Below are 12,355 nucleotides of genomic sequence, written 5' to 3' on the forward strand. Positions count from 1 at the left end.
CAGTAATGTAGGTGGTGTGCATCAAGAAGAGCACATGGCAGTACTGTCAATGTTCTAGATTTATGTTTTAGGAGTAAACCTAGTATGTGCAATGGATGTCATGGCTTTTGCGCTGGAACTGTAATGGCAGTTGGTGTTGTTTGTGCTTGAACTGTTGTGCTGGAACTGTAATGACAGTTTGTGTAAGGAAAGGCAGTATTGTCTCTAGTTTGTGGTAAAACTGATATGCCTCTACTTTGTGGTGCAAGTAATAATGAATTGGAATGTATTGCAAACATAACAGTTTGAAGCAACACATTAGCCATAGAGTTTGGCATAGATTAACCAAGTTCGAAACATAACAGATTTAAGCAACAAAGTGTGCCATACATGAGACAAACCGTATTATTTGGCATCATCACACAACAAACTTAAAAGTTTCAGAACCATCACACAATAAGCCATACAGTTTGGCATACATCACACATTGAATCATGATCAAATATCCAGAACACTTGATTCACTTCACAGTTTTGCAAAATCCCAAGGAGGGAGCAAAAGGATAGGGCCTGATGCAGTGGGCTTCCTCTGAGCTTGTTTCTTCTTTGGTGGTTCTTGGGCATAGCACTGTGCAGAAGCTGATCCAAACTTGACATTAACAAGAACACTAGAGCCTACTGCTGATTTTGCATGCATCTTTATTGTTCCTGAGCTAGATGGCCTTGTTTCCACCCTTGCCTTGGCCTTGCAGTGTACCAAACCTAGTTTTTTTTGCCTACAAGTAAAAAAAAAAGAAGGACTGTTAGAACTGATATGAGTGAAAGGAGATTTGTTATGAGTGAAAACATGGTACCTTTGTATTGGAACTACTGGTCTCAATTGAGTCTTGGCTTCCCATGGTCATCGACAGATTCCTTTTGCTACTGAGTGCACTTGAATCATTAGCAGGTGCAGATGCATCAGTCGCAGAAGGATCATTGGCAGCAGAAGGAACATTAGAACCAAATGGATCATTGCCACCAGAAGTAGCATTGGCAGCAGGAGGAACATTAGAACCAAATGAATCATTGACACCAGGAGGAGCATTGCCACTCCTTCTATCACAAGAGCTCCTATTGTGCCTAGTACCTTTACACTTGCCACATCTGATGATTGTTCCAACTCTTGACATCTTAGTTGCTTTTGGTTTCTCATGTGCTTCTCTACTCCTCTGTGTCTTGGGTCGACCAGGCATTTTAATGTACCTTGGAGCTCTCAGCTTTGGTCTGTCAGAGGTTGGCCAGCTCTCCTGACCTTCAACTGGCTCCAAGCAATAGCTGTATGTCTTGTTGAAATTGTCAACTGAGTAGCACTCTGCAATATAGTAATCCAAAGAATTTGTCTTGTAATAGATGCTTGATATTGCATGGCAACAAGGCATCCCAGACAGTTGCCAGTATCTACAAGAGCATGTCATTGCCTGAAGATCAACTGTGAACCTATGATCCCAATGTTTGACTTCAAATTTGTCAGCTCCATTACTAATTGCATGGTAATAACCTGAGATTTTTATGAAGGCATTCAACTTTTTCAAGATGTTTGGACATATTAACCCCATCATTCTTTCTGATTTTGACTTCTGCTCTTGGATCCTGACCATGACCTTTGTTCTAATGGCCTCTAACATAGTGATGGTAGGAAAGAACCTGGCCTCCACTATCCATTTGTTGAATGATTCACAAAGGTTATTATCAACTGAGTCACAGTTGCTTCCTAATTTGAACCAAGCCCTACTCCAATGTTGTGGATGAGTGTTCAAGATGGCTTGAGCACCTGCTCTGGTCTCATTTGTCAGCCTGGCTCTAGCAAGATTGAATAACATTGGGCATGGAGCCTTAGCACAAGCCCAGAACATCTTCTGCCATTCTTTTTTGAAGAACTCCTTCTTCCAATTTGCATAAATATGTCTTGCACAGTTTCTATGTTCAGCTTCTGGTGCCCACTTCTGCACTGCATTTAAAATCCCCTTCTGCTGGTCAGAAATAAACACCCAATCCTTTCCATCACCAACTTGAATGTCCCTACTGAGCAAGTCACAGAACCAGTCCCAGTTGTTGTTGTTCTCTTTATCTACCACAGCTCATGCAATGGGATACATCTGATTGTTAGCATCTCTTCCAACTGCTTGTAGGAGTTCTCCATTTGTTGCCCCTTTGAAAAAACATCCATCCAACCCAACCACCTTCCTGTACCCAGCCATGAAACCCTTCTTGTAAGCATCAAAACATATGTACATCCTCCAAAATGTTGGAGGTTCAACATCAGGCAGCCTGTTTATCACCACTGTACTTCCAGGATTACTCCTCAGAAGCTCTAGCTGATAGTCATAGAGGACCTCATATTGGCCCCTAGTGGCATCATATGCCTTCTGCATCACTATAGCCTTGGCTCTTTTCAACTTGGAGATTGAAACATCAGCAAACATCTCTTCTAACACTGTATTCTTCATTTGGCCAAAATTCCAACTAGGATTGGCCATTATAAACTTCTCATACTTGGCTGCTATCCTCTTGGCAGTGACATGCTTGTTGTCTCTCCTGGGAGGGCAACTATGTTCATCTTTGAATGTTGCTATTTGCCAGCTATTTGTCCTAGAATTCTTGAAGCACAAACAGACCCATGGACACTGTCCCCAATCGCATTTAGCTCTAACTCTTGTGGGTTCATCCTTTATGAATCTCACAACTCTTCTTTCATGCAAGCAATATCTGATGACTGCTTCCTTGAATTCTTTCTTGTGGCTGAACTTCATCCCCAATTCAAATTTGGGGACTTCATCACTACACTTGAACCTCTTATAATGGTCTTTCTTCTGCCTTACTTCACCATCACTGCCAATCTCTTCAAATGAATCCTCAGCATCTGAGTCAGCATTTGCAGAATCAAACCCTTCACTGTCAACCTCTTCTTCAACTTTATTAGGTACATTACTGCCTAGTACCACATCATCAAGTGAAGCCATTTCACCATTCCTGAACTTCTTCTTGAAAACTTTGAACTTTCTCATAATATCAGTAGCTTCATCATCTTCTTCAGAGGAACAAGAGTCCCCTGGGATATAATCACTATCCTCTGAGTCTTCTGCCGCATCATCTCTCATGCAGTCCCCATGCTCAGCCACCATGACTTCCTTTTCCTTCTTACTTGGACTATTGTAAAAAGCTTGCAACTGCCTTATTTCCTTCTCAACCTCAGCCCTCGTCTTACATATGACAACCAGCTCTTCAGCCCGAACTGCTTGCATATCAACTAGCTCATCCTCAAAGTCACTTACATTTCTCTCTGCATCAAATTCATCAACACAATCTTTTTGTACTCTGCCATCCTCCAAATAAATGTCAGCTACCCCTCCGTCAGTGATGCACTGTGACATATACAAACATGCATTATCATCAAACAACACTCGCAGACCATCCTCCAGACCCTTCCCAGGAAACAGCCAATGCAGTAATGCTCCTTCAGAAACATTACAGTGGTCGCGAAGGTTGCCTACTATCTCTGGTAGAGATATCTTGTCTCTGTCAATGTAGAACATTGCTTCCGTGCCCCAACATCGTATTTCTGCTTTTCATTGCAGACAAATTTCCATCCAAAATGGAACCTCACTGCCAATGTATCTAGAATATCCATGCTTCACAGGAGATCTCCCTTCAAACCAGCAAAAAACAACAAATTCATCTAATTAATCCAGTTTAATACTACCAAGTCTGTGTCCTACATTTCTGGATGTACATCTACAACAAACTCCCTCGGATCTACCAATTCGATAGCGAAATCCAAGCCTCGAAATATTAATCAAAGCCTGCGACAAGGATTGCAAGCAAAACTCACCTTTTAATCCACCGCTAGCGTCGCCCTCCACTCATCCGGCGCCTCGCCTCCACGCGACCACGCCTCGCCTCCACTACTGCCGGACTCCAACCCGTCAACGCCAGTAGCGGCGGCGCAAGCAAAGGCTAGGGTTTGGGTCAAACAATGGCGCCGCAAGAACAGAGGAGGGAAGAATGGAGGCGGCGAGGAGAGGCCGGCGATGGGGGAACGTTTATTCCCCACCCGGCTGACGAGTGCCCCCCCCCCCCCCCCACGTGAGACAGCCAACGTGTACCCGATGTGGCGCCACGTCGGCCAAAACCGGGTCCAAAACGTCCCGAGGAGGCCGCGTGCCCGGTTTCACAAGACAAGGGAGTGCGCTCGGCCGGTTTCATATTGTTCGGAGAGGAAAAGCGGACTCGGCCAATAGTTCAGGGGGTTAAAAGGACTTTTTTCAAAAAAAAAAACAGTTGGAGACGACAGCCCAGATCATGTCGCAGCTCGCAACAGACCGGCCCGACCCAAACTTCTCTTATCCTGCATTCGTTCCGACGCACCGCATCCATCCTGCTCGCCTCCCATGGCGGCCGCCGCCGCGGGGGCCACGCCGGCGACTGCGAGGAAGACCCTCTTCACCACTACCGCCACCCTCTTTTCGTCCTCACTCACACGCGGCAGCCGCGGGCGCCGCAGCCTCTCCTGCTCGGCCGCGGCCGCCGCCGCCCCGCGGCTCGTTCCGCAGCCGCCGGACCTGGTCCGGTGGGTGCAGCGCGAGGGCGGGTTCGTCCACCCTTCCCTCCGCGTCACCGACCACCCGGAACACGGACTCGGGGTCTCTGCCGCCGCGGCCGACGGCGACATCCCCCCCGGGGACGTCCTCATCACGCTTCCGGGCCGCCTCCCACTACGACTGCGCCGCCCCACCAGCGCTGCGGACGACTTGCTCGTGCAGCTAGCCCAACAAGTACCGGGTAATGGCCTCTATGGTTCGGTTACTTGTGAGATATTGTATGCTTGCAAATGTGAGCCTGTGAATGCTCAAACGGTAGGTACATTAGTGGCCGTACTGCTTTGAGCCTCAATATTGATTATTAAGTGACTGAAAAGAGACCTCAGTTTTAATTTATGGAGATCACGATTGGCTTTCTCACTTAGTCACTTGGGAGCATCGACCAGCGAATGCCATTCTCTCTGGTTTCTGTATAGTAGGATTGTGTTATACTTTTATAGTCCCTTCAGAAGGTCAAACTGGAGTATGTTCTAGAGTTTGTTCTGAATTGTTGGTGTTCTGCATTGGGAGGTACCAGATGTCAAATCACCAACTGAAAGCTTGTGTGTACGCCGTTGCTGTGCGGGACTGGCAATGGCGGAGCTAGAACACAAGTAAAGAGGGGGAGCCATTAGAAATAATCTGTTGTTTAATATGCTCGTTTTTTAATTTTTAAGCACCAATTAATGGCTGGCTAATGGCCTTTGCAATTATGCCAGCACAGAGGGGTGGGGGGGGGGGAGGTACCTTTGTCCTGGGGCTGGAGAGATTATGTCAAAAAAATGATTGAATTGAGATCAAAGCTGTTGAGACTAAAGGCTCCTATTTAGTACTCCCTCCTTCCCTGTTTATAAGGCATACACGTATATCAAGATTCAAACCTTGTCATCTTTGACCAATAATTTGACTATTAAATTTTTATTTTTATAATGCAAATTTCATATGATTGGATTCATAATCAAATATATTTTACAATGATTATAAGTTTATAATCAAAAGTGATATAATATATGATAAATAAATGGTCAAAGTGTTGTTTAGAAGACCGTGTCATGTTCCACCATGCCTTATAAACGGGGAAGGAGGGAGTATATATGAGTATTGTGTAGTATTATGTAAATATGCAGTATATACTCTTTCAACTGAATCAGCATATAGGAATTTAATTTTAGTGTTTAGATTGCTTTAATATGGAATTACAGGCATTTCTTGGTTTATAGCTCTTCATTTTTTTATCTTTTCCTGAGATGTTATATTGATTTGAACAGGCTTGTATCCATGTTTTCCTGTAATTGGATCGTTCGATAACCTTACCTGTGTAACTTTGTTAGTACAACCACTCTGTTAGTTATAAGGGGGTTTCTATCTTGTAAAGTGAACAAGGATTAAATTTAACCATGTGAATATTTGCAGATGAACTATGGGCTATGAAGCTGGGCTTGAGGTTGCTTCAAGAGAGGGCCAAACCTGATTCATTTTGGTGGCCATATATTGCCAATTTCCCAGAAACATTTACTGTTCCAATCTTCTTTCCTGGGGATGACATTAAAAACTTGCAGTATGCCCCTCTCCTCCACCAGGTTGTTAAAAAGATATGGTCATATCTAGTGGAGGCTTATCACTTCCCCCTTTCTTTTCTGACTGTTTCTATTCCAGGTCAATAAAAGATGTCGTTTTCTTCTTGAGTTCGAGAAAGAGGTGCGACAGAAGCTTGATACCGTGCCCTTGGGTGACCATCCTTTTTATGGACAAGATGTATATTCATCTTCCCTTGGATGGGCTATGTCGGCTGCATCTTCTCGTGCATTTCGTTTGCATGGGGAAATCCCAATGCTGCTGCCTCTGATTGATATGTGTAACCATAGTTTCAACCCAAATGCTAGGATTGTCCAGGAAGGAAGTGTAAACAGCTCAGACATGTCAGTTAAGGCAAGTATCCTGAGATGTTCTTCCACTTCTGAATTTTACATATATATATACTCCTGAAAATTTTGTTCGAATCCAGCTATCATTTTTGCCCCTCCACATATCCACTTCGCAAACCTTGACAATATTACTTTATATTTTATCACTATCGGAACATGTTTTGTTCACCAATTTCTGCGTTGATCTCTACTCATTATCTGATACACTCACTACTAACATCTCTGTGGCATTTGTAACTTTCATGTGTCTGCAAAAATTAATGAGAAATATTTCCACTCCTGGACCTGTATATGTGCTTAATGCTTGTTGATTACTGGTTTGCACAGATTTGGCACGCTGAAGTGCACTTAATCAACTGATTTTCTGGTTACATGTCATTTAGAGTCTTTAATTTCCTTTCTTATGGAAGAAGCAAAATAATCCACTACTTATCATTATGTTACGTTATACTTCTATGCACAGGTTGTTGCCGAGACCAAGATTGAGCAAAATGCTGCAATAACACTGAATTATGGTTGCCACCCCAATGATTTCTTTCTTCTTGATTATGGATTTGTGATAACACCAAACCCGTATGATCAAGTGGAACTGAGCTATGATGGAACACTTCTTGATGCTGCTAGCATGGCAGCAGGGGTCTCTTCTCCCACCTTTTCAGCACCAGCCAAGTGGCAAGAAGAAATCTTGTCACAGCTAAGCCTTCATGGAGAGGGCGCCATTTTGAAGGTTTTCCCACATTCTTAACCTGTTTTTATATGTTGTGATACATTGTTGAGTCCACATATACATATTATCAAATGCAGTATTGATGTATTAACCTGTTAAGCTTAAGTTTAATTGATCTGATGCTTTTACCGCCAATACACGGGTTTCCTTTCAGGTAAGCTTAGGAGGCCCAGACATAGTTGATGGACGCTTGTTAGCTGCTCTACGGGTGCTTCTTACAGCTGATCCAGAGGCTGTGCACAAGCATGACCTGAAAACTTTGATGTCCCTTGACGCACAAGCTCCTTTAGGCCCAACTGTTGAAGCCTCAGCACTTCGAACAGTTCTAGCACTCTGTGCGATTGCTCTCCAACACTTCCACACAAAGATAATGGAAGACGAAGCCATTCTAAAATGGGAACTGCCTCATACCACTGAACTGGCCGTCCAGTTTAGATTGCAGAAGAAGTTTCTGATTGTTGACGTGATGCAAAATATCACCCGGAGAATCAAGATGTCGCCACAGAAATCCACCACGTAGTTCTTTGCTTTCTTCTTCAGATAATCTAATACCGTTCTGAACTGGTTACTGCAGATAATACAAGCCCCAATTTCTTTGAAAGAAACAAGCCCCAATTTCAATTCTGTACCATATCTGCATTGAAAAATTCGTCGAGCTTTCTTTTATGTACTGAAGTACTTGTTGTGGATAATGATGAATCCCCAATTTTGACTCTGCCGTCTCCATGGTTTGCTACTTCCAGTGCCTTACATCTGCTCGGTTCAAACAGTGTGTCTCTGTGTAACAGCGTTTAGTAACAGCTTGGGTAGTCTTTAAGCACATTCGAAACAAAATGTTGTTGCGCTAAGTTGCCACTTATCTCTACCTAAACACTTTGACTAATTAGGGGGAATTTAGCAGAACAATGCTGAATTTCCTTTTGTTCTGATTAACTGGTTCTTCACAGAAAGAAATGTTTCCACAAGACAGACCAGAGAAAACTATAGGGAATCTTTCCAAGAAAACCTGTAATAATCGCCTTGCAAAAAGAAATATTTTCATACCTTTCTCCCGAAAAAAGCTGCAGCGACGAGAGAAATTCATATATGATTCCTAAATCGACAAAAAGGTAAAAAAAATTGTATTTACATGATCCATCCAAACAGGAACATCATCATGACCCTAAAAACAACAGAAAATTTTCCAACTCAACGACCACGAACTCTGACCACGCCAAGCAGACGACGATCATCATCAAACGAAAATCCTAATGGCGATCGACCCAATCGATCGGCCGATCCTAGCACCTGACGACGATGGAACGTGCGGCCGGGTGGAGACGACGATGGGCCGCCGCCTTCTCTCCCCTTGGCGGGCACCGGTGTGCCCGGCGAGATCAGGAGTCGCCGCCGATGGAGATGGCGCCCGGGCGCGCGGCGCGGCCGAGCGGGGAGCGCGAGCGCTGCCTGCCGAGGTCCCGGCGGAGGACGAGGCGCATCTCGGCGACGTGGTGCTGGTACGTCTCGTGCACCTTGACCCTCTCGTCCTCCTCCTGCTTGATCCGCCGCACCTGGCTGTGCACCACCCGCGCCGCCGCCGCCGCCTGCTGCTGCTGCTGCCCTTCCTGCGCCTTGTCCATCATCATCATCCTCTCTCGCAGCGCCCGCCGGTCGCAGCTAGCCTTAATTCCCGATAGGATTGGATTAGGATCAGGATTGCCTCTTATCCAGACGAGAGGAGTAGTGACAGGGAGATCTCCACCATTCGAATGGGGACGGTGCATGGGCGAGCGACGAGACTGGAGGCCCGGCCGCGTGCCGTATAAATAGGGGCCGGGGGCCACGCGGAGCGCCGAGGACCGGCCGGCCGGTTCCTCCGAGCGGAGCCCGGGAGCAGCGCACACGTGGCCCCCCTCCCCGGACCCCGGCCGTTTACCGGATCCGCGCCCGGGGCCTCGCCGTGTCGTCGTCTCGCGTTTGGCGCGGCGAGGGAAACGTTTGCCATGCGCGCGGATTGGACGGGTGGGTCGGGGGGGATGTGTGAGGTGAGGTGAAGCCGGATCGGTGGAGGAGCGCAGAGAAAATGGCGTGACGACGCGAGTCAGCCGGCGTGGGGCCCGAGGGAAACGTGTGGGGAATAATCCCGGACAGGGACGAGCGAGAGAGCGTACGGCCGCGCCGGGATCGGGATCGGGATCATCGGCCGACTCGGGCGTCGGCGGTGTGGTGGTGGAGCGCACGACCACGACGAACGTACGGGGCAAAGGCGAGCCGGTTGTTGCGAAGCGGAACGTGTTGAACGAGTTGCTGCGTGGCGCTCTCGTTATTTTGGCGCGGCGCGGGGAAACAACGGAGGGGAAGTTTGTTGAAGAGAATATTTTTTTTAATAGTTCCGCGCATGTTGGTGATTTTTTTTTTGTGTGTGTGGCCTTGTGCAAAGCAATCTCAGGTAGTCGGTCGATGCCTCTCCCTCGTCGCCACACGTACAAAGCAAGTCATTGTTTTTACTTTTTATATATAGATGCGTATACAAAAATCGGTACTGAAATATAGACGCCGAAAGAAAAGGAAAAAGGAAAAACCGAAGACCTTTTCCCCACGACGACGCTAGGGTCTGCAGAGCCCAAGATTATAATCCCTGGGCCGGGCCTGCTCCAATCTATTTCGACGGGCTTTTCACAGGCCGGCAAGTGCAGATGCAGCCCGCACACAGATCCCCGCGGGACGAACACGCTCGACTCGACCCATCATCCATCGTTCGTCCACCGGCTCTCCTCTCTCGCGCCCTCCCCAGGAGTCGAGTCGTCCGCATCCCTCGCGTGTCGTCGTCTCCAACTCCAAGCCAGCAGAATCATCATCATCGGTCGCCTCCATCCACACCACGCCTTTATCCGCGCCGCAAAGTCCACCACCCTTCATCTGTTTATCGGCAAGCGCTCCTCCCGAGCCGCTACCAGCAGGCCACCACCATGCATGCACACCACAGGCACAGGACAGGCCGCCGCCACTCTTCCCTCCCCATGAACGAATCCGCCTCCGATTTCGCCTCGAACGAGTTGAAAATAAGGCGCGGGCCGTCGAAGAATCAACAGGACGGATCAGGAACAGTTCCGTTCCAACGGCGCCGCTGCGCTGGTAGCGACTGCAGGATTTGTCCTCTCTCCGGTGTTGGCCGCTTCCTGCTTGTCCCGAGGCTAACAGAGCCTTTTGATTTTTTTTCCGGCGAAGATTCGATGATTCGATCTGCGGCCGGGCAGTAGCTAGCTAGCTACCGGTAGTTACTCGCTCACGGCTCCTTGCGGGTGGCCCGCCGCGTCGCGTCGCGTGGCGCGTGGAGGTGACATGGACTCCACGGGGGCCGTCACATGCGGCGAGCTGGGGAGGGAAGAGATCGTGGGGGTAGACGGCCCTGGAGCCCGGTGCGGCCACGTGAGCTCGCCGGGAGCCACGGGATCGTCTGGTGGCCGGCGTCGAGCTCCGACACGCGTAGAGATAGCCAGCGGCGGACGAGCGTGTTCATCCATTAGCCCTCGATCACGGCCCTGCGACTTGAAGGCGATCGCTTTTTAGAGCCTTTAATTCAGAGCTGGTCGCTGCTCGTATCAGGCACGGCTCGCCGTCATTTTCTTCCTTTTTTATTCTCGTTGGCAATGACGTCTCAGAAAATAATTGTTGTTCTTTCAAAAAAAAAAACTGCTGAGGAGCAGTAATCGACTGCACCCAAAAGAGCATCATGTCGATCGGTGCCCATCCATCCTTCTCGATCGAGCTATTGGGCGACGACAGCGATCTCGATCGAGTGACGGGTCCTGCTCGATCGCTGCAACTCGATCGATTTTCCAGCTGGTTTTACAGCCAGATGTGTGGCTGGTTGCTGCTGAGGAGGAGATGGGCTCAGCCGCATCAGCGCGTCACTGTCCTCCCTCCGTTTCAGACACTCTCTGGTGGTGACAGCGACTCGTCCCATATCCGATATCCCGTTTCTTCCCCCAATCACGATGATCATCTACATCTAGGATGCTCCGATCCGCAGCTGTCTTGTGTTGGCCTACCGGGCCCTCACGCTTAGGCAAACTAGAAATTTGGGAGTTTGTCAAACGATGCATGTGACTCACGATATTGTCTGCAGTCACACAATTCAAATGCATCGCTGTGGCCAGTTCCTGCCTTCCTGGTGAACACGGCGAAAAGGTCTCTAGCTTACTTGGTTAGATAGCTCTGCTGGCACTCTTCGGGTCCTGGATTCGACTTTTAGTGTGAGCGAATTTCAAACTGAGCTTAAAAAATCCCCTTCGCTAGCTAGAAAAGTTAAAGGTTCGGAGGGCTTTCTACGTCGATTCCTCTTAATAAAATGCGGCGTGCGCGTCATAAACCCCCTCTGGTTGAATTTTTTTGGTGAACACTGAAGACTAACCTCTCCTTCTAGATACTTGGCTCTTTTAGTCAGGATATGCATTATGCTAGTTCAGAGTTAGCATTACTGAATGGTTATTTCAAAGCTAAAGTGCCGCCGGGACTGGAGAGAACCGACCGGCTAGTCCAAAAATGCGGCAGAAAGTAAACAGAACTCCGCTTAGATAAATCTGAGAGATTCTTCACTGTATCACCACAAGCTGAAACACACCTACCACTGTATTTTTGCCAGTGAGACATTCAGAGGTGCATCTAAAATGCGTATCTTTTTCAGATCGGTGTGAATAATCAGAACGGTTTCTTATAAAAAAAACAGAACGGTCAAGATCTGCACAGTTCCATCTGTAGACCGAACTCCATGTCTGCATATACTATATTGTGGCAGGGCAGCTCAATGTGCTTCTGATGAGGGCCATGCACTGGTGAAGGAACAAGCCATCACCTTCCGACTAACTCGCATCGCATGCGTCGTTAAACTATCAGTCTATCAGATCAGATTGTGATATCTGACTATCTGGGAGCTAGTCTGGGGACTCATCAGAAGACAATCGACCATAACGCATGTTACTCGCTGAATGATACAACTGCACATGTCCATGTCGACGCGATCACCAAAAAGAAAAAAAAATGCCAACATAACGAGAATATACTAGCCCCATCGATCGATCGCCTGCGTCATATCACGTTGACCTGGACTCCAAGTTGCACATATTA

At 47.4% G+C, this 12,355-nt stretch overlaps 2 protein-coding genes across 2 annotated transcripts; one reads left to right on the plus strand and one right to left on the minus strand.

Moving 5' to 3' along the window:
• Positions 1-4,311: 4,311 nt before the first annotated feature.
• Positions 4,312-7,967, plus strand: LOC120640944 (actin-histidine N-methyltransferase-like). Its single transcript, XM_039916885.1, has 5 exons — positions 4,312-4,799; positions 6,011-6,177; positions 6,254-6,526; positions 6,986-7,249; positions 7,404-7,967. Exons 1-5 carry the CDS (start codon positions 4,409-4,411, stop codon positions 7,767-7,769), a joined length of 1,461 nt encoding a protein of 486 aa, XP_039772819.1. The 5' UTR covers positions 4,312-4,408; the 3' UTR covers positions 7,770-7,967.
• Positions 7,968-8,223: 256 nt separating this feature from the next.
• On the minus strand, positions 8,224-9,178 carry LOC120640951. The gene has a single exon (XM_039916898.1). The coding sequence runs from the start codon at positions 9,010-9,012 to the stop codon at positions 8,626-8,628; it is 387 nt and encodes a 128-aa protein (XP_039772832.1). The 5' UTR covers positions 9,013-9,178; the 3' UTR covers positions 8,224-8,625.
• Between the last annotated feature and the right edge of the window lie 3,177 nt (positions 9,179-12,355).

This window comes from Panicum virgatum, chromosome 1K, assembly GCF_016808335.1.
Source record: "Panicum virgatum strain AP13 chromosome 1K, P.virgatum_v5, whole genome shotgun sequence".
NCBI lineage: Eukaryota > Viridiplantae > Streptophyta > Magnoliopsida > Poales > Poaceae > Panicum > Panicum virgatum.

What these genes read in the sequence shown, in the direction of transcription:
- LOC120640944 (XM_039916885.1), top strand. Translation starts at nt 4,409, where the DNA reads ATGGCGGCCGCCGCCGCGGGGGCCACGCCGGCGACTGCGAGGAAGACC. An exon ending in GCTCAGACATGTCAGTTAAG is followed by an intron (nt 6,527 to 6,985) that starts GCAAGTATCCTG and finishes TTCTATGCACAG; the next exon opens with GTTGTTGCCGAGACCAAGAT. An exon ending in GAGAGGGCGCCATTTTGAAG is followed by an intron (nt 7,250 to 7,403) that starts GTTTTCCCACAT and finishes GTTTCCTTTCAG; the next exon opens with GTAAGCTTAGGAGGCCCAGA.
- LOC120640951 (XM_039916898.1), bottom strand. Translation starts at nt 9,012, where the DNA reads ATGCACCGTCCCCATTCGAATGGTGGAGATCTCCCTGTCACTACTCCT.